General features: G+C 46.9%; 1 protein-coding gene across 2 annotated transcripts in view; it reads right to left on the reverse strand.

The window, feature by feature from the left end:
- Positions 1–24,701, reverse strand: part of LOC139228589 (rho GTPase-activating protein 45-like) — a 247,193-nt gene that overhangs the window by 12,355 nt on the left and 210,137 nt on the right. For both annotated transcript variants that reach the window (XM_070859736.1, XM_070859737.1), the window contains 8 exons: positions 24,152–24,315; positions 22,700–22,801; positions 15,786–15,884; positions 12,487–12,650; positions 9,354–9,542; positions 7,868–8,005; positions 5,291–5,499; positions 2,285–2,540 (listed from right to left, as the gene is read on the reverse strand). In XM_070859736.1, the coding sequence (XP_070715837.1) occupies positions 2,285–2,540; positions 5,291–5,499; positions 7,868–8,005; positions 9,354–9,542; positions 12,487–12,650; positions 15,786–15,884; positions 22,700–22,801; positions 24,152–24,315 (1,321 nt within the window). The remainder of the gene's footprint in view (positions 1–2,284; positions 2,541–5,290; positions 5,500–7,867; positions 8,006–9,353; positions 9,543–12,486; positions 12,651–15,785; positions 15,885–22,699; positions 22,802–24,151; positions 24,316–24,701) is intronic.

A 24,701-nucleotide genomic window follows, 5' to 3' on the forward strand; every position in this document is an offset into this window, starting at 1 on the left:
TCCCTAGTTGCCCTTGAGAAGGTGATGGTGGGCCATCTTCTTGAACAGGGTGTCTGTGTGGTGAAGGTGCTCCCAAGTGCTGTAAGGTAGGGAGTTCCAGGATTTTGACCCAGTGACAATGAGGGAATGGCGATATATGTCCAAGTCAGGATGTTGTGTGGCTTTGAGGAAAACTTGGAAGTGATGGTGTTCCCATGCATCTGCTTTCGTCTTTTTTGATGCTGGAGGTTTGGGATTTGCTGCTAACAAAGTCTTGGCGCGTTGTTGTAGTGCATCCTGTACACAGTACACACTGCAGTCACAGTATGCTAACGGTGGAGGGAGTGAGTGTTTAAGCCAGTGGATGGGGTGATGATCAAGTGAATTGCTTTGTCCTGGATAGTGTTGAGGTTCTTGAGCGTTGATGGAACAGCACCCATCCAGGCACATGGAGATTATTCCATCACACTCCTGACTCGTGACTTGTGCCTTGTAGGCCGTAGAGAGGCTTTGGGGAGTCAGGGGTTGAGCCATGTTGCAGAATGATCAGCCTCTGACCTGCTCTAGAAGCAATGGCATTATGTGGCTGGTCCAGTTCAGTTTCTGGTCAATGGTGACACCCAGGATGTTGATGGTAGGGAACTCAGCGATGGTAATGCCGTTGAATGTCAAGGCAATATATGGCAGTTGTATTCATTCGACATGCGAGAGAAGTTAATCCCGTCGTCACCACCAGCAGTGTTGTTTGACTTGTTCTCACTTCTCATTTGTTTTACAGTGTCGTTGGACAGGAGAATACTGGTCACATGCTAATTATATCTTGCCGGGAGGGCGCTGAGCACCTCGAGTCTCATCGCCGAGAGCATGCAGAAATCAAGCGCAGGCAGCGGAAAGAGCGTGCGGCAAACCAGTCCCACCCTCTCTTACCCTCAACGACTATCTGTCCCACCTGTGACAGGGACTGTGGTTCTTGTATTGGATTGTTCAGCCACCTAAGGACTCATTTTAAGAGTGGAAGCAAGTCTTCCTCGATTCCGAGGGACTGCCTATGATGATGATGGGATCTTGCTAGATATGAGTGCATTATAAAGCTATCTTTTACTCAGTACATAATGTAAAGAACAGATAGGAAATAATTTAAATAGGCAGCATCACTCAATTATAGAGTTTTCAGACTCATAGTTACTGGAGCATCTCTTATAAGTGCACTAGTCTGTGTTGGTAGCTGTATCACAATTCCATAGTCCAGTTTGATTCAGGAAATCCTTGAAGCAAAATTAGGGTCTGGATTGTGCTGTATGATATTAATGAACAAACACATAACATTTTCACATAAAATTCCTTTTCCTACTATTTTAAATGGAAGCCCTAACTCATTCAGAATAAATTAATTGATTGTCAGTACAATAGCAAATAAAGGAATTTCATACAACTCTGCTAATATCACAGTGTAATTTCAAGCTCGGAGTGTCAACTCCAGGTGGTAAGAGCAGAGCGACTTCACTGTATAACCGCTGGCTCAAAACCACTTTAATTACTGGCTCCACACTTCCAACAATTCTTTGATTATACTGAATGGGGAGATAGAGAGAAACTATTTCTGCTGGTTGGGGAATATAGGACTGGGGGCCATAGCCTTAAAACTAGAGTCAGGCCTTTCAGGGTGAAGTTAGGAAACACTTCTACATGCAAATGGTTGGTAGAAGTTTGGAGCTTTTTTCCACAAACAGCATTTGATGCTGGGTCAATTGTTGATTTTAAATCTGAGATTGATAGATTTCTGTAAACAAAGGTGCATTAAGAGATATGGGGCTACGGCGGGTTGATGGAGTTAGCCATGATCTTATTGAATGGCAGAACAGGCTCGAGGGGCTAAATGATCTATTGCTGTTCCTATGTCCTGATGTTGTGCTGCTCTGCTAGTCTGAACACACAAGGCTTTATATAGTCCAGAATAGGACACTTCCAGTGTCCAGCCATAGAGATTATATTGTACATCACACATTTAAAAGCCTTGCATCACATGAATCAATTACAGTCCCCAAAACAATTAAAACTCTTGCAACTTACTCAACCAGTCACAATGAGACAATTACATGATTAAACGGAACCCCAAAATGCAATTATAATTAATGGAAATTTCCTTAATTTGTGCAGTATGGTTAACTAATTTTTCGGGAAACTAGGTACCATTGCGGAACAGTTTATAACCGAAGAAAATAAATAGATTTGACCGAAGAATTCTGCATCTGCAATAAAGCACAGTTCATTATAGCACCTTTCATATTTTGGAGACATTTCTTACCTCACTGTAAATTTCAGTTGGCGATGTTTCATCGACAGTATCTTCATCTGAAGGCATACTAAACTCTGCTTTAGGTTCAAATATGTTTGTGTAGAAGACAATTAAAGTTTCCACAATGCGAGCCTGATGAGGGTAGTCAACAAGAGATGACAAGGACACGGTTGCCTCTGTTGGCCTGGGTCTCATCAGTGTCGGGCCGAAGACAATCCCAAGATTACTCGGAGACATCTTATTATGTTGTTCAAGTTCTGAAACTCTAAACATAATAAATATACATTATTCAATGCCCAATGTCTGAAGGTACTGGGGGAAATTCTCTTCAATTAACCTGCCTGAAACTGAGCGGGATCATGATGGACAATATCAGAAATTTTGGTCAACGAGGCCTACCGTTGTCTTACTGCCCAAATGGGATTTATAACCCCCCCCCCCCCCCTCCCAGGAACTGCCACATGTATATGGCAGTGATTGGGGCCGGGAGGGACTAGTGTGAAGGATTGGGACTTGGGTACCGGTAGCTTTTCCTGCTTTCTACCACACTTCCCACCAATTCCTCAGGCCGCCATGTGCCAGATGACGGTAGACCAGGGGAAGCAGCAGGAAAAACCCAAATAGAGAGAGAGAAAGTCTTGTAGCGGCCTTCTCTCTCTCCAGCCAGCCCCACAGACCTACCTGCTGAAGGCCTCATTCTTAGCCAAGACCTTGAGTGGAAATCTTTGCTGCACTTCTTCCCCTTTAAGGTTCCTCATCGGATCTTCCGGTGCTGCAGAAGGCCCCCCAGTGGCAGCACCTCCAGGATTCTGCCACCCCCTTCCCCCCACCCCACTGCTGGCCCCTCTTTTGATGGTGAGAGAATTCCCCGTGAGCCCACCATGTATTGCTAATGAGTCCCCATCAGGATAATGGGCTGAGGCTTGGGCGGGCATGGAGAGGTGGGCAGAGGTACAACCCCACTGAAACTCAGTCCCAAAGAGAGTTTCAGTGGGGTTGTACCTCTGCCCACCTCTCCATCCTCTGGTGGGAGAGTCTAGAACAAGTGGGCATAGTCTTAAATTTAGAGCTAGGCCATTCAGGAGTGACATCAGGAAGCACTTTTTTCATACAAAGTGTGATGGAAATCTAGAACTCTCTTCCCCAAAAAGCTATTGAGGCTAGGTTAAGTCCATTGAAAATTTCAAAACTGAGATTCATAGGATTTTTGGCAGGTAGATGGAGTGAAGATACAGATCAGCTATGATCTTAGTAAATGGTGGAACAGGCCCAAGGGGCTGAATGGCCTACTCTTGTTCCTCTGTACCTAATTTCCAAAGACTTCAATTTAGTCCAACTGGACTATTTCTTCTTCAGAGGAGAATGAAATTTAATAGAGGTTTTAAAAAATACGAAGGGTTTTGATAAGGGTAATAGGGAAATACTATTTCCTCTGGCTGGGAAATCAGTGTCGAGGGGGTCATCAATTAAAAATTGTCACTAAGATAGTGAGGTGGGAATTCAGGACAAATTTCTTCATACACCGATTTATTGGAGCATGGAATGCTTTGTTGTAAGGAGTAGCCGAGGCAGAGACCATTGCATCTTTGAAGGAAAAAAATGGACAAGCACAGGCCAATGAAGGGACAGCAGGGCAGTGGGATTAGTTTTGGATTGCTCTAGCACAAGAGCCATCACCACTAAATCACACAGGGAACTCCAATCAGTTAATCAGTTAAGTCAATCTTCTGTGTCATCATAGGCGGTCCCTTGAACGAGAATGACTTGCTTCCACGAGGTCACAGGTGTTTTGATGAAGGACCCGATGTTCCAGTCCTGAACTCCAATTGAGGGGGTGGAAGATGACTGTGCGTGGATTTTTTTTTAACGCGTGGTGACCGTTGCACACCAGCCACCACACGGGCTTGACAGAGCTAGGTCTTGGTCCAGTGGCAAGGATTGCCCAAGATGACTGGAGACCTGCCCTGCTGCATGGGCCTAGCGCACGCACAATCTTCAGAGTACACTGATTATGACTAGATGAGTTTCAAAATCCAGATAAGATATAAATCGGACTATAATTTTTGACGGTATTTTAAAGATGATGGTGCCTGGATGTTAGAAAAGGCAGCAAAGTTGTGTTAGGATTGAAAATTCAGCTTCGGGTTCGGTGTTAATCTGGTGATCCGAAGGTCAGCTTTTGGATTCCTCCATTAAATAAGACAAATTTTTTTGTGCTAAAGGCATATTTTAAATGTGACTCGGTTTACTCAAGACTCAATACTGGTTGCTCACATGTAGTCTGGGGTTTGGAGCACGGTTGTGATATTTAGCTGCTAAGATGGTCGGCTTAACCTGGCCTGTACCTTGAAGGTCTTTGCTCAGGGACTTTCTGTGGTGAAGCGCTCTGAATAGGCAAATAGTATTATAATGCCAATTATTAGGCTAATTACCGAGAAAAGTTTCTTTAAGTTGGCTACTGCTCCAAAATCTTATGGGAAATGTCAGGTTATATTTAGGCTGGGAAAAAACTGCAGGGAATGGCGAGCTATTTTTAATATTTGACAAAGCGAGGTGTGACATCTGACACAAGTGCACACATTAGATACAAAACTATTTTACTTATTTATACTAACAGATAAATTATACATAGATACGCACACATACACACACACGGCAGCAATACTGCCGAAGGTGGGAAAGTAGTTGAGATCAAAGATCAGCCATGATCTTATTGAATGGCAGAGCAGGCTTGAAGGGCCGCAAGGCCTACTCCTATTTCTTATGGTCTTAGGAAAAAAAATAAAGCAAAAAAAAAATCCCGAAAAGTAACTGCCAAATACAGCATTACTTTCCCTTGCCATCATCACCAATAGGCCAAGATTAAGAAAGAAAGACTTGGATTTATATAGCGCTTTTCACAACCACCGGACGTCTAAAAGCGCTTCGCAGCTAATGAAGTACTTTTGGAATGTAGTCACTGTTATAAGGGTGAACTTAATAACTGCCTGGAGTATTAGCCGTGCCTGGACTCACCTGCTCAGATGCCGGATGATGTACTGCAGTGTGGCTTTGTTTGCGGACGGCAGATCCTTTAGCAGATCTTTCAGTCTTGTCACAAGCAGCAAATTCTCCTTTTCGATCACCGACTCTTTATTCCCTGCATCCCCAGTGCCCTGCAAGCTTTCTTTGGCCAGGCCCATCAAATCATTATAGAGGCGGAACGGCATGATCGGTTCTGGAAGCTAACAGTAGATGCAAAGTTTAATTGTTTTGATTTTAGAATTCAGCGGCCTTCTTGACAAGATTTGTGTGCGAGGAACAAGGTTACCAACTGTGGTTGGACATATTCCTGGAGGTTTCATCACATGACCTCCTGCCTCTAACCACCCCGCCCCTCCCCCCCCCACACTCTCACCATTGGTTGTCCAACATGTCCTTCCTCGTGTTGCCCAGCCTCCCCACTGCCAATCGGAAAGGACTCTTCATTCCCCAATTGGATGATTCTTGACTGTCGGTCAAACAGCCATCACCCTCCCCTACCCTCCATATCCAATATTTTTAGAACTAGTAAACAAAGGTGATCAAAGAAAAAAAATTTTTAAACACATTTTTTATTGCTCCTGTGATTTTTCTCCTGGGTTGCTCACAGTCTTTAATTCCTGGAGACTCCAGGATAATCCTGGAGGGTTGGCAACCCCAGCGAGTAATAGTTTATTAAAATAATTCAATGTTATTTTTCACAGGATGTGGGCATCGCTTGCAGAGCCAGTATTTATTGCCTATCCCTAATTGTCCTTCAGTGGCTTGCTAGGTCATTTAGAGGGCAGTTAAAAGTCAACCACATTGCTGTGGGTCTGGAGTCACCTATAGGCCAGACTGGGTAAGGACGGCAGATTTCCTTCCCTAAAGAGCATTAGTGAACCAGATGGGGGCGCCGAAATTCAGGGCCGCCAGAAACCTGTCGCACCTACCGTTTTTTTGAAGTTTTTTCTGCTGAGATCATTGAGGCGGCCTTTCCATTGATTTTCGGGACTTTGTACTTTTTTTTTAAAAAGTTGGACCGGAAGTCAGTCATAGTGGGGGGCGGTAGTGGGGTGGTAAGTCAGGCTGAGGGGTGCAAATTGGGGCGGGATCGAGATTCTGCCGCTGTCTCCCCTCCGTTAAAGGGGAGAGAATCGAGCATTTTTTAAGAGTTGGCCACTGGGCCACCAGGGAGGGTTTCGGCTGGGCCAGCAGCCCGGCACCCAAGAGGAGATACTAGGCTGCCTGTTGGCAGCCCGGCTGAACTTGAGGGAAGCTATAGACCGGCTGACATGGAAGTTGGCCGGCAAAAAAAATAAGATCGCTGCCGCGCGGCATTCGGTCCTCACCTTTAATGGCCGCCACACCGCCAGGGCAGAGAGAGGGCAGACAAGATGCACCGACAAACAAAGTTGTCGGGGGGCACCGCGCGGCGGGGGAACGATTGTTTTACCTACATTTTCTGCAGGTGAGGGGGAGCGGCAGTGCGTGTTTTGATGAAGCGCTTGCGGCGGTCGTCAGCAGCGGGGCGGAATTGGGGACAGGCGGAAAAATCCCCGACCTGAATTTGGGTCGAAGCGGCCATCGGACTGCAACGTGGCGGAACTCGATTCCGTCGCAAAATGGCAGAAATGGGCCTTTATAGGAACCCTGAACTTTGGCCCCAGGGTTTTTACAACAGTCCGATAGTTTCATGGTCACCATTACTGATACTAGCCTTTTATTCCAGATTTATTTAATTAACTAAATTTAAATTCCCCAGCTACCATGGCGGGATTTGAACACTTGTCTCCAGCTTATTAGCTCAGGCCTCTGGAGTACGAGTCCAGTAACACTACCACTATGCTACTGTTCCCTACCATTGGCTAATGAGCAGGCACTAATCTCCAATGTGATGTACATGTCAAGAACCAAGTTTTGTATGTGGTGCTGTGCGCTGTCTGTGTTGAACTATCTAACTTTAACCTGGAGATGGCTATTGCAGCGATTGTTTAATGCATTTGTATAACAAAATGTTGCAATCGGATTGATTGCACTAAGGATCAACTTTAGGGGCAGATCCCTAATTTCATAAGGACATAAGAATTAGGAACAGGAGTGGGCCATTCGGCCCCTCGATCCTGCTCCACCATTCAATAAGATCACGGCTGATCTTCTACCTCAACTCCACTTTCCTGCACGGTCCTCACCTTCCTCGATTCACTTAATATCCAAAAACTGTACACAATCACCAGGGCCCTATATAATTGCAGTAAGACGTCTTCTCTTATACTGAAATCCACTTGTAATAAAGGCCAACATTCCATTTGCTTTCTTAATTTCCTCCTAAAAAAAATCTCAGACTGCATGAGATTCAGAATAACAGGATCTCAGGATTTATACTTAGCCTTAGAAGAGCTAATTACTGCTCTCTATGTTGCAGATATATCAAATATTGTGGAAGCAACAACATATAGAAACATAATCAAAAATGACAATTTTATGATAACCTTGTTGGTAAAGCTCAGAGATGCTCTCACATTTATGGACAAATCCTGATCAAATGAGACTTGGTGCGTCAGCTTTTAGAAACTGAAGATATTTTGTTACCTGTCGCAGATATAGCTTGAGCACATTGCTGATGTCATGCGGTGAGGCTTGAGAGAGTTCGACCAGTTCCTTTCCATTTTCGAAAGCCTGACACAACTTCTCAACTCGGGTCTTCACACCATTGACGCGGTAGATTCCCTATAGACGCAACATCAAAAAGTTAAGAAAAGAAAGACTTGCATTTATATAGCGCCTTTCACGACCACCGGATGACTCAAAGCCCTTTTCAGCCAATTAAGTACTTTTGGAGTGTAGTCACTGTTGTAATGTGGGAAACGCGGCAGCCAACTTGCGCACAAGCAAGCTCCCACAAACAGCAATGTGATAATGACCAGATAATCTGTTTTTTGTTATGTTGAGTGAGGGATAAATATTGGCCAGGACACCAGGGATAACTCCCCTGCTCTTCTTTGAAATAGTGCCATGGGATCTTTTACGTCCACCTGAGGGGGCAGATGGGGCCTTGGTTTAACGTCTCATCTGAAAGACGGCATGTTCCGCACTGCACTGGAGTGTCAGCCTAGATTTTTTTTGTGCTCAAGTTCCTGAACCTACAACCTTATAACTCAGAGATGAGTGTGTACCCACTGAGCCACAGCTGACACTGTAAGAGGAGTGCCAAGGTTTCCTGGATGTGCAATTGCAGCAGAACGCAGAAAGCGAACCTTGGCAGCAAGGAGTTGGGGGCTTAGTGAGAGAAAAAAGGCGGAAGAGATTGAAAAGAAGAAAATTAAAGATTAGAAAACTGGGAGAGACAGAAAGTAGGAAAATAGAATGTCGACAATCTCATTGTTTTGAAGCAAACAATCATATAAATCAATATTGTAAAATGACAGACTAAGGGCCCAATTTTCCCCAATGGCATTTTTTTGTGTATTTGAAGAGTTACGCCCGACTATGCCAGACATCAGGTTACGCCCCGCCCCTATGACGCAAAAAAATCGTAACCTAAAAAAAAAAATCATACCTAAGTGAATTACACTGCCGCAGAAACTTTGGGGAAATTTGGAGATTTTTATTTACTCCAAAAAAAACTGCACGCCAAACAAACGCCGCAGATAATTGTGGGAAATTGCGCCCCAAGGCCCTGGAATAACTAAGGTACGAACTATTAATGAATTCATCTGAAAATTTTCTCTCTGTTATTTTAGTGAAGATATTTACTTATCTTTTCTCTGCTAAAATATCAGAAGAATTTCAGATAAGTGCGTGTACCTTCACCGCAAGGACTGCAGCGGTTCAAGAAAGCGGCTCACTACCATCGTCTCCAGGGCAACGAGCGATGGGCGATAAATGCTGGCTTTGTCAGCAGTGCCCACATGAATAAAGAATTGAAAAAACTCCGTGGATTAATTTTAGAGCCTTTTGAATAATCTGCATTAATTATTTCAAACAATTCTTCTTTGGATGCAATGGTTTTGCGATAATGTGGAGGTTTCGGGGATGGTTTGCGAAGGCTGCACCTGATTGCTGAAGATCGACTTACTTTCATGCTCAAAGCCCTCCGCTCAATCTCGGAGATGCACGTCTTGATGATGAACGGGATGCCATCGTGACTGTCGCGTGAAGTCCGGGCAAACTCCCTGCCAAACAGCTGCAGCTTCCGCTGTAACTTCTTGTGGCCGCATTTAATTGCCAGTGTCTCCAGACACTTCTTGTGACAAGCCAGATTGCACTGTCGGGCACATTACATCACTGTTAGCAATTGGACACATTTGCAGTATATTCACTGGAGAGGAATTAGTTTGCGATACTCATTTATGTGTGTCTCTGCTAAAATATCAGAAGAATTTCAGACAAATGCGTGTACCTTCACCGCCAGGACCGTAGCAGGTCTAGAAAGTGACTCAGCACCACCTTCTCCAGGGCAACTAGGGATTATCCTTGTGAAATTTCTGGACGTGGTATTATCAGACCACACAAGCTATAAAGCAATGTTCTGTTGGCAATATTCTTTTGAATTTTAAGAAAGACTTGCATTTATATAGCACCTTTCACGACCACCGGACGTCCAAAAGCACATTACAGCCAATGAAATACTTTGCAAACTGTAGTCACTGTTGTTAAGTATGAAATGCTTTAGTGATGTTGATTGAGGGATAAATATTGGCCAGGGCACCAGGGATGACTCCCCTGCTCTTCTTCGAAATAGTGCCATGGGATCTTTTACGTTTACCTGAGAGGGCAGATGGGGCAATGGTTTAACGTCTCATCCGAAAGACGGCACCTCCAACAGTGCAGCGCTCCCTCGGTATTGTGTTGAGTGTCAGCTTAGATTTTTGCACTCGAATCCTGGAGTGGGACTTGAACCCACAACCTTCTGACTCAGAGGTGAGGGTGCTACCCACTGAACCACTGGCTAACACAATTTCAAAACTTACCAATAGGGTTTATTCTCTTGTCCAATGCAACCGGGGAATTCTCGCTTCCCAAGTACTAAGTAGAGGAAACAGGGGAAAAGACTCGTGATGCCTTGGCTCGGCTCCCTTTACATTACCTGGCTTGCCTTGTGAGGGGACCTGCAGCAGGCACAAGCAAAGAGCAGTTATGGCAATGAGGTGGGGATGGGAGTTTCCAGCCCGCCTGCCTCATTTGCCTGCCTAACATCAAAAAGGTGTCCATTTTGAGGTGTGCTCAGAAGAGGAGGCCCTGTGCCCAACCCCTCTCTGGTTGGAGAGGAACAGGCAGCAAGGAGCACATTGCCCATGAAGGCAAGTTCCATTTTCTTTCAGGTACAGTGGGACAGAGACTGGTGATGGAGCCCTTCTCGCTGCTGCTTTTAGATTAAATGTTTACTATATGGAAAGGAGAAGTTATGATCTGATTCCAGCCTTGCAAAGGTGTTCATACTATAGACAGGGGAAGTGAGCAAACATGTTCTTATAACTACAGACAGGGGAAGTGATCATGACATCTTGTGACAAGTCCCAAGAATTTCCACCATGACCCATGCATAACATGATTTGCATTTCTACAGTTTTTTTTTCGTTCCTGAAATGTGGGTGGCGCTGGCAAAGCCAGCATTTATTGCTCATCCCTAATTGCCCTCGAGAAGGTGCCGGTGAGCCGCCTTCTTGAACTACTGTTCGTTGGTACAACGGAGTGGCTTGCTAGGCCATTTCAGAGGGCAGTTAAGAGTCAACCACATTGCTATGGGTCTGGAGTCACATATAGGCCAGACCGGGCAAGGGCGGCAGATTTCCTTCCCTAAATGAACATTAGTGAACCAGATGAATTTTTACAATAATCCGGCAGTTTCATGGTCGCCATTACTGATACTAGCTTTTTATTCCAGATCTATTTAATTAACTGAATTTAAATTCCTCAGCTGCCGTGGTGGGATTTGAACTCATGTCACTAGGTCATTAGTCCAGGCTTCTGGATTACTAGTTGGTTGGTTTGTGAATGGATCTGAGCGGTGAACAGCTGACTTGCTCAGCCAGGTACAGTATAAGATCGCTCTCTCTTTAGAGCGATAAACAGCTGGCAATACTGAACGATTGTTCCACGTCAGGCAAAGCCAAGAAAGTAAGGAGCTCCATTCACCTGTACCAACAGCTAGCTACATTTCAACCTTAGAAAGAACTTGCATTTTTTATATTCATTCATGGGATGTGGATGTTGCTGGCAATGCCAGCATTTATTGCCCATCCCTAATTGTCTTTGAAAAGCATCTCAAAGGGCAGTTAAGAGTCAAACACGTGAGAATTGTTAACCTGTGGAATTCTCTACTGCAGAAAGTTGTTGATGCCAGTTCGTTAGATATATTCAAGAGGGAATTAGATATGACCCTTACGACTAAAGGGATCAAGGGATATGGAGAGAAAGCAGGAAAGGGGTACTGAGGTGAATGATCAGCCATGATCTTATTGAATGGTGGTGCAGGCTCGAAGGGCCGAATGGCCGACTCCTGCACATATTTTCTATGTTTCTATGTGGGTCACATAAATGCCAGACCGGGTAAGGACAGCAGATTTCCTTTCCTAAAGAGCATTAGTGAACCAATCCGGTAGTTTCATGTTTACATTACTGATACTAGCTTTTTATTCCAGATTTCATTCATTATTTTTAATTTAAATTCCCCAACTGCTGTGATGGAATCTGGATTACTAGGCCACTAACATAACAACTATGCTACCATACCCCAGTATTTATGTAGTATCTGATGGTGCCTTTCAGGGTGTCCCAAAATGTTTTATATGAATGAATTGCCCACGGTGACAGCTGTTTCACACTCAGCAATTCCATAAACTGCAGTGAGACAAATGAGGCAATTAATTGGTGATGATGTTGGCTGACGGAAGAATGTTTACTGAGATCCAGAAACGCCCTGCTCTATGAATAGTTGAAATGGATGTTTAATATTTATCTGAACAAAATGACGGGGCCTTGTTTTAATGTCTCATTCAAAGGATATTAAGAGAAAAGCATCGAGAACACCAAAAAGGTTCAAAACCTGTTACACCAGTGCAAAATGTGTAATGTAACTGGTGTAAAGCATTTACAGGAGTATTTATTGTGGAGACAATGATAGAGAGAAAAACCTAAAAAACCTAACATACTCTAATGACGAACAAAAACCATGGGATTCCACAGCTACTTGATTCGATGTTCTTTACCTCCTCACACTCAGCCCCCTGGAAATATACATAGCTGTCACACTCTCTGCATTTTGATGGTGTACGAAGTTTCCTGAGGCGATGTGTTTGTGCGGCCTTCGAGAGGCCTATATTTTTGAAGGGGCCGGTCGACACCGCTATTTCTGGAGCCATCCCATTGATACCTGTTTGAAAATCAATCACCAGCCAATTAAATAAATGGCGACAGACAAATTCCTTTCAAAAGTGAAAATTGGTTGCTCTGCATTGGACTGCAGCTTATCTTCACGTAAAACTTCTTTAGTATTGTTAATTTTGGTTAGGACAATGGGCAGTGTTAACAATCAACCGGTTGTAAAAAGCTGTTGGGCTGGCACCAATGTGGCTCATTTGCAGATTCTTCCCTCCAACCCCAAAGATTTGGGAACATTTTTCGTGTTTTTTTCCCCCCTTATAAAGCCCCTCCCTCCCTCCCCAGAGTAGGCACGCTGGCCACCCCAACTGGTGGGCATCCAAGTGGCATGGGTGCCCACCATGCGCAGAAATGAGAGTTAGGGCAAATATCACCAAATTTCCCCCCCCAGCACAATTCCCAATAATCCTATTCTGCGTCGGCGGGGAGAGCGAGAAGCGGGTCAACAAGGAACACTTTCTCATGCAGCGCCAGTTTGAGTGAAGAACCAAGCGGCACCGTAAAATGCTCTGTGCGGAGACAGACATGGTGGGGCGGAAAGAGAGAGCCTGGGGTGGGGGGGAAAGAGAGCTTGGGGAGGGGAGGAGAGAGAGAGCTTGGGGGGGGGGGAAACAGAGAGAGAGAGCTTAGAGGGAGAAGAGAGAGAGCTTTGCGGGGGGGGGGGGGGAAGAGAGAGAGAGAGAGAGAGAGCTTGGTGTGGGGTGGGGGGAGGCGGGAGAGAGAGAGAGAGAGAATGAATTCCGGGGGGCGGGCTGGAAGAGAGAGACAGAGAGAGAGCTTGGAGGGGGGCGAGAGAGAGAGAGAGTGCGCGTCTGGGGAGTGGGAAGAGAGAGAGAGAGAGAGACACAGGTGCGGGGGGTGGGGGAGGGGGGAAATTGGAGGGGAGAGAGGGAACTTGGGGAAGATGGATTACGTTCTTCCAATCCCCTGGTGCGTGTAAGCTCGGTGCATGTGTTACAAGGGACATCGTTGGGGTGGATGAAATCCAGAAGTCACGATACTGTCACCATTCACTTCATACCCAAACATGTTAACAATCCGCACACAATGCCCCATCTATGGGAGGGGGTAAGGTCTTGCCCTTGTGAAAGGGATTTCGACTGGGGGAGGGATGCTCTTGCGTTGCGGTAATGGACTTCGGCCGGAACTTGGTAGCTTTTGGGGAGATCTATTCTCTGTGGCTTCTGAAGTCAAAATGGATCAAATTACAGATTGGAAAGTCAGTCAGAACTTGGGCTGGGCGGTACCAGTTACACATTCCAGAGGAACTTCAGGGTGTGGCTTATCCTCCAAGGGGACCAATCAGCAATAGGTCATGTGAAAATGGCGAGCCAATCAGAGAAATGGCTGCCTTTCAGTTAATACAAATAGATGCAGCCTTAAACCAAGGCCCAGGCAGTTACAATGGTTCAAGTGGATGCTAACGGCACGGTTTTGAGCCCTGGATTTATACAGACACAATGGGCCCAAGTTTCCACACGATAAAAAACGGGCGCCCCTCCGAGCTGGGCGCCCGTTTTTCGCGCCACAAAGTGCGCCTAAAAAAACCCTCCGTATTCTCCACCTCCCTGCAGGTCCTCTGGCCCTCGGCGTGGCGCAGCAGGAGCTGTAGGGGGCGGAGCTAGGACCCTGCGCCGAAAACAGTGCCGGGAGCTCTGCACATGCGCGCTACAGTGGGCACGCAAGTGCAGTAGCTCCAGGCGCCCGAAACTGTGTGGGAGGGGCCCGAAGCACGCAGCCCCTAGCCCTGGCCGAATGGCCTCACTGGGGCTGCGTGAATAAGGCTCCTCGCACGGCCAGCTCCTACTTCCTGCCGACTCCCGCTCCTGCTTTCCCCCCCGCCCCCCCCCCCCAACCGGACCCGACTCGACCCGCCTGTCGCTGCCGCTGCCGCTCCTGCCCGACTCTATTCCCGCCCCCGGACTGGATCCGACCTGACCTCCCCCTCCCCGACCTCCCCCACCCCCTCCCCGACCTGACCTCCCTCCTTCCCTCTCTCTCTCTCTCTCTCCCTCCCCGACCTTTCCCCCCCCCCCCCCTCCCCGACCTGACCTCCCTCCTTCCCTCTCTCTCTCTCCCTCCCTCCCTCTCTCTCTCTCTCCCTCTCCCCCCAACCCCCCTCCCCGACCTCCCCCCCTACCGGACCCGACTCAACCCGTCTGCATCTGCCGCTCCCGCTCCCACCCGACTCGACCCGACTCTACTCCCGCCCCCGCCCCCGCCCCCGGACTGGATCCGACCTGACCTCCCCCTCCCCGACCTCCCCCCCCTGCCCGGACCCGACCCATCTGGTCTGCCGCTCCCACCCGACTCTACTCCCGCCCCCGCCCCCGGACTGGATCCGACCTGACCTCCCCCTCCCCGACCTCCCACCCCCACCCGACCTCCCTCCCCACCCCTCCCAGACCGACCTCCCCCGCCCCCCCCCCCCTCCCCGACCTGACCTCCCTCCCTCCCCCCGACCCGAACCGAACCTCTCTCCCCGACCCGACCCAACGCCACCTACCTCTGGTGCTGGGGACGGGCCCTGCCCGAAATCTCGGGCCCGGCACGTTCAGCCTTCAGTCCCGACGGCAAACCGCTTCCTAAAGGCCTGCCTGAAGAACTTTCACACAGGTAGGAACATGGTTTATTTAATCTTTTCTTTGCTTATAAATGTTTATTCAGGTTGGATTTATTTGTATAATATTTGTATAAGTATAATTAAGGATTTATTGTAGAATTTAATGACTTCCCTTCCCCCCCACTCCCCCCCCTCGTTCTGGACGCCTAATTTGTAACCTGCGCCTGATTTTTTAATGTGTAGAACAGGTTTTTTCAGTTCTGCAAAAATCTTCACTTGCTCCATTCTAAGTTAGTTTGGAGTACGTTTTCACTGTGGAAACTTTGAAATCAGGCGTCAGTGGCTGGACACGCCCCCTTTTGAAGAAAAAATTCTGTTCCAAAGTAGAACTGTTCTACCTGACTAGAACTGCAGAAAAAAAAAATGTGGAAAATTGCGATTTCTAAGATAGTCCGTTCTCCACCAGTTGCTCCTAAAAATCAGGCGCCAATCATGTGGAAACTTGGGCCCAATACAATCTAAGTTTCCGTATCGTGGTTTAGAACCAGATTCCATTTAACTTACTTTGCTCAAAGTTGGTGCTGCTGTCTTTATCCTCCACTTCCTCTGTGGATGACATGGTACCAGAAGAGGGAATTCTGGGCAATTTTCTGGAAAAATCACCTATGGATTGAGACATTGGAGATTAAACTTTGTTGATATTATTTGGTAAAAATATCATTTATTAAAAATATAGTTTAAAGCAACAGATAAAAATATGCAGTAAAAAGTTCTGGAATTCAGTCATTCTCAATTTCTAGATACAAGATGTTTGCGTGCTTGCAGTTTTTCAGAGAAATTAATCTAATATGCAAGAATATCCCAGCCGCTCCATTGTTGGTAAAGTAACTTTATGGGCATTGTAATTGCAAATGTTTAATGTTCTAATCATTGTACCTGGATTCCAAGTGTGAAGGATGGTTTCAACCACATGATTCACTTTTAAAATTTGCAATTTTTTAATATCTTTCCTCTATTTTCTTCAAAGCGATTGTGCTGTTCACTTTCCTCTAATGGTCAGACGGATAAATCATGTTTACGACAGCACCAGTAATACGTCACACCTTGTGAAGAGGGATTGCTCCCACTGCGGAGTGACGCTTAGTGTAGCGATTTTAACCCGTCCCTCCCGGACAGTTAAAGCCGTCTCTGTCATGTATTCAACTATCATTGTAACCCATGTATAAGCTGACCTAAGTTGTACACCTTGAGAACATTGACCACTAGGGGGTGAACTTGTGGGAAACACCCCTAACCTGGACTTTCAGGTATAAATGGGGAAGCTCCACCCACCTTCATCACTTGAGGTCTCGGTAATAAAGGTAACTGATCACAGAGTGATCTTCTCTCAAGTATGGGCCTCGTGTGCATTTATACTGTATAGTAAGGACGTATCATTGGCGACGAGAAACTGGGATTTAAACCACGTGAGCATGGCCACAAGCAGCACAGAAGAGAGGTACTGTGTTGGTATGATTGGGTTGACTTTATTGAGAGACTATATCAAAGTTTTGTCACTAAGGAATGGTTGGGACAGGATTCGGACGACAAACGCAGGGCTCATCTCCTGACGGTTTGTGGATCCAGAACGTATTCCCTGATGAAGGACCTTCTAGCGCCAGAGAAGCCAGCGGACATGACGTTTGAAGAGCTCAGTAAGTTGATTGGGGAACACCTTAAACCGGCGAGCAGCATGCACATGGCGAGACACCGGTTTTACACGCACCGGCGGCGAGAAGGGCAAAGCGTTCCAGACTTCGTGGCAGATCTCCGGCGACTGCCGAGCCTATGTAAGTTCCCAGATGCATGCAGAGCGGAGATGCTGCAAGACTTTTTTATTGAGGGCATCGGGCACGCTGGGGTTTTCAGGAAACTGATTGAGACCAAAGACTTGACCTTGGAAGCGGCGGCGGAGGAAGAGACCAGAATGATGTATGACAAAAATCTTGGCTCAAATGCGGCAAATGACCAGGGAGTCAACATTGTTAACGTGACACACAGTTCTCTAGGCAGACAAGGGCAATCGGACATGCCCCAGCATGTAGTCGAACCCAAAGGGGGAATTCAACAGAGACAATGGCTAGCTGAACGGCGATTCATGCCATCGCAACGGCCAGTAATAGGGCCATCAACACCTGTTAATGGTGCGTTTAAGGACAGTTACAGAGACAGTCAGAGACGATCGAGTGGTAATGGACCTTTTGTTTCCAACAACGGGGCCTCCAGCTCATGCTGGAGGTGTGGAGGCAAACACCCAGCCAGAGCTTGCAGGTATCAGCAATATACCTGCAGAAACTGCAACGTCAGCGGTCACTTGGCGTGTATGTGCAGGAAGCCTGCAGCCAGGTTGATGTACGAGGAGGACAGGCCCGATGTAAGCCCTACGAGGCCAAAGGAATACTGGGGGAAATCGCTGGAAGCTGAAGTTCAGCAAGTTCATGTGGAGCACATATACAGTTCATATACCAGGACGCCACCGATAATGATGAAAGTGCTCCTCAATGGCATCCCAGTATTAATGGAGCTAGACACGTGGGCCAGCCAGTTCCTGATGAGTATCAAACAGTTCGAAAGGTTGTGGGTGTCCAAGACCAGGAGGCCAAAATTATTGCCGATTGACACACAGCTACTGACATATACAAAGGAGATCATTCTGGTGCTAGGCAGCGCCACGGTAGTCGTGACCCACAAAGGTTCAGAGACCAGGTTGCCACTCTGGATTGTCCTGGGGGACGGTCCCGCACTACTGGGGAGGAATTGGCTTGCTGTCATGAACTGAAAATGGGGCGATGTCAATGCAATTTCTTCTGTGGAGTGAGTATCATGCTCACAGATCCTGGACAAATTTGACTCATTATTTCAACCCGGCATTGGCACTTTCATGGGGGCCAAGGTAGTGATTCACATAAACCCGGACGCCAGGCCAGTACACCACAAGGCGTATGTGCAGGAAAAGATAGAATGCGAATTGGACCTACTGCTGAGGGAAGGCATCATCTTGCCAGTCGGATTCAGTGACTGGGCGAGCCCGATCATGCCGGTGCTCAAGGCGGATGGGTCGGTCAGGATATGTGGTGATTACAAGGCCACCATCAATCAGGTGTCACTCCAAGATCAGTACCCGCTATCGATGCTATCCGATGACAAACTTTTTTCAAAATTGGACCTGACCTCAGCTTACATGACCCAGAGCTGGCGAGTGAGTCGAAGAAGCTGACCACCATCACGACACACAAGGGGTTGTTTGAGTACAACAGATGTCCGTTCGGGATTCGTTCGGCCGCCGCGATCTTTCAGCGAAATATGGAAAGCCTCCTCAAGTCGATTCCAAGGACGGTGGTTTTTCAAGACGACATCCTCATCACGGGTCGCGATACTGAAGAACACCTCCACAACTTGGAGGTGCAACGCAGACTGGACCGGGTAGGGCTGCGAATGAAAAAGGCGAAGTGCGTCTTCTTAGCTCCAGAGGTAGAATTCCTGGGGAGGAGGGTAGCAGCAGATGGGATCAGACCTACTGCGTCCAAAACGGAAGCGATCCAGAGAGCACCCAGACCCCGTAACACGACGGAGCTGCGTTCGTTCCTCGGGCTCCTGAACTATTTTGGTAACTTTCTTCCCAAATTGAGCACGCTGTTAGAGCCGCTACACATGCTCCTACGCAAAGATCGCGATTGGGTCTGGGGGGACAGCCAGGAAAGGGCTTTTGATACAGCATGCAATTTATTATGCTCCAACAAACTGTTAACTTTATATAACCCGTGTAAGAAACTTGTTTTAACGTGCGATGCGTCGTCCTATGGGGTCGGGTGTGTGTTGCAGCATGTTAATGCCAAGGGTCAGTTACAGCCGGTAGCTTATGCCTCCAGACGTTTGTCCCAGGCAGAAAAGGGCTACGGGATGGTAGAAAGGGAAGCGCTAGCATGTGTATATGCAGTAAAAAAAAATGTACCAGTACCTGTTTGGCAGCAAATTTGAGCTGGAGACAGATCACAAACCCCTAACGTCCCTTTTGGCCGACAACAAGGCCATAAATGCGAATACATCGGCCCGCATACAGAGGTGGGCACTTACATTAGCTGCCTATGACTACACAATTCGGCACAGACCGGGCACTGAAAACTGCGCAGATGCACTCAGCATGCTCCCACTAGCCACCACTGAGGGGGCAACTGAGCATGATGCTGAGATAGTCATGGCTGTTGAAGCTTTTGAAAGCGAAGACTTACCTGTGACAGCCCATCAGATTAAAGTCTGGACAAACCGCTACTGTCTTTAGTTAAGAAATGTGTCCTGAATGGGGACTGGGCAGCCACATATGCGGCATGCCCTGAGTAATTTAAACCGTTTCATAGGTGCAAGGATGAACTCTCGATTCAGGTTGATTGCCTACTGTGGGGAAACCGAGAAGTCATGCACCAGATGGGCAGAGAGGTGTTTATCAGAGAACTTCACAATGAGCACCCGGGCATTGTCATGATGAAGACAATTGCCAGGTCACACGTTTGGTGGCCAGGGATAGATGTACATCTGGAACTTTGTGTTCGCACGGTGCAACACGTGTGCTCAGCTGGGCAACGCACCCAGGGAAGCCCCCCTTAGCCCATGGTCCTGGTCCGCCAAGCCATGGTCACGCATCCATGTGGACTATGCAGGTCCTTTCATGGGAAAAATATTTTTGGTTGTCGTAGACGCCTACTCCAAATGGATTGAGTGTGCCATTTTAAATTCAAGGACATCCTCTGCCACGGTAGAAAGTCTATGGGCAATGTTCGCCGCCCATGGTCTACCGGATGTCTTGGTCAGTGACAATGTCCCGTGTTTCACAAGCACTGAATTCCAGGACTTCATGGCAGGCAATGGAATCAACCATGTCAGAACGGCACTGTTCAAGCCGGCCTCAAATGGCCAGGCGGAACGAGCAGTGCAGATAATCAAACAGGGGATGCTCAGAATCCAAGGGGGTTCCCTACAAAGCCGCTTATCACGCATCCTGTTGACCAATAGATCCCGACCACACTCGCTCACAGGGGTTCCACCCACAGATCTGCTAATGAAAAGGACGCTCAAAACCAGGTTATCCCTTATACATCCTACTATGAAAGAAATTGTTGAGAGCAGGCGTCAGTCACAATGTGACTACCATAATAGGAATGCGAGGGCACGATGTATTGATGTCAATGACCCTGTTTTTTCCTTAATTACGCTGCAGGGCCCAAATGGCTTGCAGGCATTGTGATTGCCAAAGAGGGGAATAGGGTTTTGGTAGTTAAACTTACCAATGGACAAATCTGCCACAAACACGTGGATCAAACAAAAAGGAGGTTTAGCAACCCCATAGAAGAAGCAGAGGAAGAACACGACGTAGAGTTTACTCCACCACAGGTGACCGAACACCGGAACCAAGTGGAGGAGAGCCCAGTCACTGTGGGCAGTCCGGACAGGCCTGAGGCACCGCAAACAGCAGACACTCAGGCCAGCGCCCAACAACCGGAGCCCCAATTCAGGCGCTCTACAAGGGAGCGTAAACCACTAGAGAGAGTTAAACCTGTGATCCCAACAAGACTTTGGGGGGGAGGTGATGTCATGTATTCAACTATCATTGTAACCCATGTATAAGCTGACCTAAGTTGTACACCTTGAGAACATTGACCACTAGGGGGTGAACTTGTGGGAGACACTCCTAACCTGGACTTTCAGGTATAAAAGGGGAAGCTCCACCCACCTTCATCACTTGAGGTCTTGGAAACAAAGGTAACTGGTCACACAGTGACCTTCTCTCAAGTATGGGCCTCGTGTGCATTTATACTGTATAGTAAGGACGTATCAGTCTCTGAAAACATACCGATTCGTTCCCGCTTTAACTGAGGCCTTTATTTAGGTGGCCGAGGCTCCTGCCCGACTCAAGTGGAAGGCTCATTAATACATGCAAATTAGGGTTCGATGTTGACATTTGTATCCCGATGGCATTTTAACCACCGATTCAGCATGGCGCCCACCACTGCTGGCCCGCCCAATAAAACCTGTCAGGGAAAGCGGAGGCCCAATAAGGTGTATTTTAAACTTACATTTGTAGCGGCATGAGTGCTTTTCTGGGCTCCACAAAAAGCCTGGGCTTCTGCTGCCCTGGGTTTCTCACATATCCACCTGCCAAAACCTCTACCGTACCCACCTGCCAGTTACCCCTGCGACTTACCCGAGTGCCAATGGGCGGCCTCTTGGCCATCTGATCTTCACCTCCCAACAGCTGGCCAGCTGCTTATTTATGCCTCTTTGTGGCAGGCAGCTGGCCACCGGGATGTAAATGAGGCCTAGGAGTCAAAGTAGCCCGTGCCTCAAATTGATGCCGTCGGGGGGGAGTTTGACATTTGTCCTGCCTTCTCTCTGCCCAAATCCTGCTACCAGTTAAAATCCCCCCCCCCCCACCCCCACCCCCCTCAGAATTTGTGTTTCTTTCTCCCACAGATGAAGGCATAGAATCATAGAAATTTACAGCATGGAAGGAGGCCATTAGGCCCATCGTGTCCGTGTCGGCCGACAAAGAGCTATCCAGCCTAATCCCACTTTCCAGCTCTTGGTCCATAGCCTTGTAGGGTTACGTCACTTTAAATGCATATCCAAGTACTTTTAAAATGTGATGAGGGTTTCCGCAGCTACCATCCTTTCCAGCAGTGAGTTCCAGACCCCACCCTCTGGGTGAAAAAAATTCCCTTCAAATCTTCTCTAAACCTCCTACCAATTACTTTAAATCTATTCCCCCTGGTTGTTGACCCCTCTGCTATGGGAAATAGGCCCTTCCTATCCACTCTATCTAGGCCCCTCATAATTTTATACACCTCAATCAGGTCTGCCATCTAATTCACACACCAGAGAAGGAACTAAACTCAAATGCATATTTGACTGCCAGACTTCTGTGGTAGATAGCCTGGAAAACAAACATTTTAACACAATTCACATCCTAAAATATTTAGTTTGTCCACATCACTCTGAGTCTGACCCTAAGTGATAGGTGGTCCATGTAAATGCAGTAAAAAAGTACTGGCCTCCCAGTTAGGCAGCCCAAGTCCAAATCTCCATCTTCAGTGCCACTCAAATTTGGCTTCCTTCAACAGCTGAGTTTGACAAGTTTTTGGATGGATTCCAAGACAATGAGGCAACATAATACTTTGGATCATAGGAGGCACTAGCAGGGGTTCTGTGCTGCACCATCAAATGCTTTAATCATTGACCTTGTTACCAACCATCAAAGACCCGTGGTCTGAATCACCCACCCTACCCTCCTGACAGAAAGAAAATCAGTTGCAAGGGGCAATAGGATCGAGAGTGTAATGGGGTAAAGCTGAATAAATGAAAGTAAAATTAACTAAATTATATAACCCTCTAAATCATTTAATTCAAGTTGTTTTTGTATATTTTTTGTGAAAGTTTGGTAATCCTACCTGTTGTCGAAGAGGGGGAATCCAGACCACTGCCCCCTCCGACACTATCTGCATCACTCGTGGAAGTGGGCCAGGATTTGTGCACTTGGTGACTGCGGACTCCTGAAACAGGACAAACGTTTACGGACTACAACTTAACTGCAGATTTCACGCCACTAATTTGCATTCTCATACACAGAAACTTCTTAATTCTCAACTCCTGACTTTTACTCTCTCATGAGGTGATCTTATTGAAACTTGTAAGATAATGAGGGGGCTCGACAAGGTGGATGCAGAGAGGATATTTCCACTCATTGGGGAAACTAAAACTAGGGGACATAGTCTGAGAATAAGGGGCTGCCCATTTAAAACAGAGATGAGGAGAAATTTCTTTTCACAGAGGGTTGTAAATCTGTGGAATTCTCTGCCGCAGAGAGCTGTGGAGGCTGAGTCATTGAATATATTTAAGGCGGAGTGAGACAGATTTTTGAGTAAAGGGTTATGGGGAGCGAGCAGTGAAGTAGAGCTGAGTCCATGATCAGATCAGCCATGATCTTATTGAATGGCGGAGCAGGCTCGAGGAGACAAATGGCCTACTCCTGCTCCTATTTCTTATGTTCTTATGTTCACTATACAAGTATAGGAAAAAGCAATGAAGCCAATCTTTAAAATGCTTCACATGAGGTCAACTTAATCTATTCTGACTGTTATATCCTGTTATGAACTGCAGGTGATCACAGTTATTGCTCCTTCAGTGAATACATTAACATGGCTGTCAGCCTCCAGAATATCCATTTTTAAGGTGCTTGACAGGGTGAATGCCGAGAAAATGTTTCCCCTGGCTGGGGAATCTAGAACACGGGGTCACAGTCTCAAAATAAAGGGTTGGCCATTCAGGACTGAGATGGGGAGAGAGTTCTTCACGCAGAGGGTTGTGAATCTTTGGAATTCTCCACCCCAGAGAAGTTGTAAGGAACTGGAGCTTAATTAATACTGCTTTCATTCAGAGAAGGTTCGCAAATCCCATTGATCATGGCGGTGTGTAGGGATACAGGAGAGTTATGCTTGCTTACTGTAAGGTCGTGGTTAAACTAAAATTCCAGCAGCCATTCCCACAGCATTAAGTGTAGGATCTGTTAAGCACAGTCAGCGACTGGTGCAAGCAACCAAAATGCAGCGGACTCTCCATGAAGCCACGAGAGAATGTCCCTTTCTGCTTTTCCTCCAAGAGTTATGCACTGAAATCTTGCTTTGTATTGCTCTGGCAGATAGGGCATTCTATTTGCCGAATAGAAAATCTAATCTTCCAATCAAACGTGACCAACAATGAAACAGTTGTATCATTTTTACCATTTGGATTGCTGACTTATGCTTAAACCTGAAGTGATGCAAAGGGTGAGTGTCGAACTGTGGCTTGATACTTTCCGCACAAATCGATACAAGTGGAGATGGTGACCGAGTATTACGATTTACCTCGTCTCTCGGTAAGGCCTCCTCCTCGTGCTTCCTTCGGAGTCAGCCCTCCCTCGGGACTGCCCGGCTCATCCATTGAGGACTGGGACTGCAACTCGTTGGGGGTATTAGAAGCAAAGTCGTGAGCATTGAAGCTACCCTTACGAGCCCTTACATGGGGAGACCTGTAAGATGAGAAAAATCAGGTTAAATCGTAATTAAACTCACTTTTAGCCATACAGGCCATAGCCCCTGCCTCTTTTTTCACATGGCAACTGTTGATGTTTCTATCATTCCCATTTACACCTCTTCTAGACTCTACTTTTGTTTTTTTTTACATGTCCTATTACCATCTATTTTTGCTTTGTACCATCATCCCTTTGTCATTTAATCTCTCCTGCCTTCCATCCTATCACAGACCTTCCCCTTTTAGTTCTTTCTTCCCTTCCCCTTTTCCCTGCCGCTGCACTTGCTTTAAATTTGTTACAGCTCGACCTTTTTCCAGTTCTGACGAAAGGACATCGACCTGAAACGTTAACTCGGTTTCTCTCTCCACAGCTGCTGACTGTTT

Source organism: Pristiophorus japonicus, chromosome 18, assembly GCF_044704955.1.
Source record: "Pristiophorus japonicus isolate sPriJap1 chromosome 18, sPriJap1.hap1, whole genome shotgun sequence".
Lineage (NCBI taxonomy): Eukaryota > Metazoa > Chordata > Chondrichthyes > Pristiophoridae > Pristiophorus > Pristiophorus japonicus.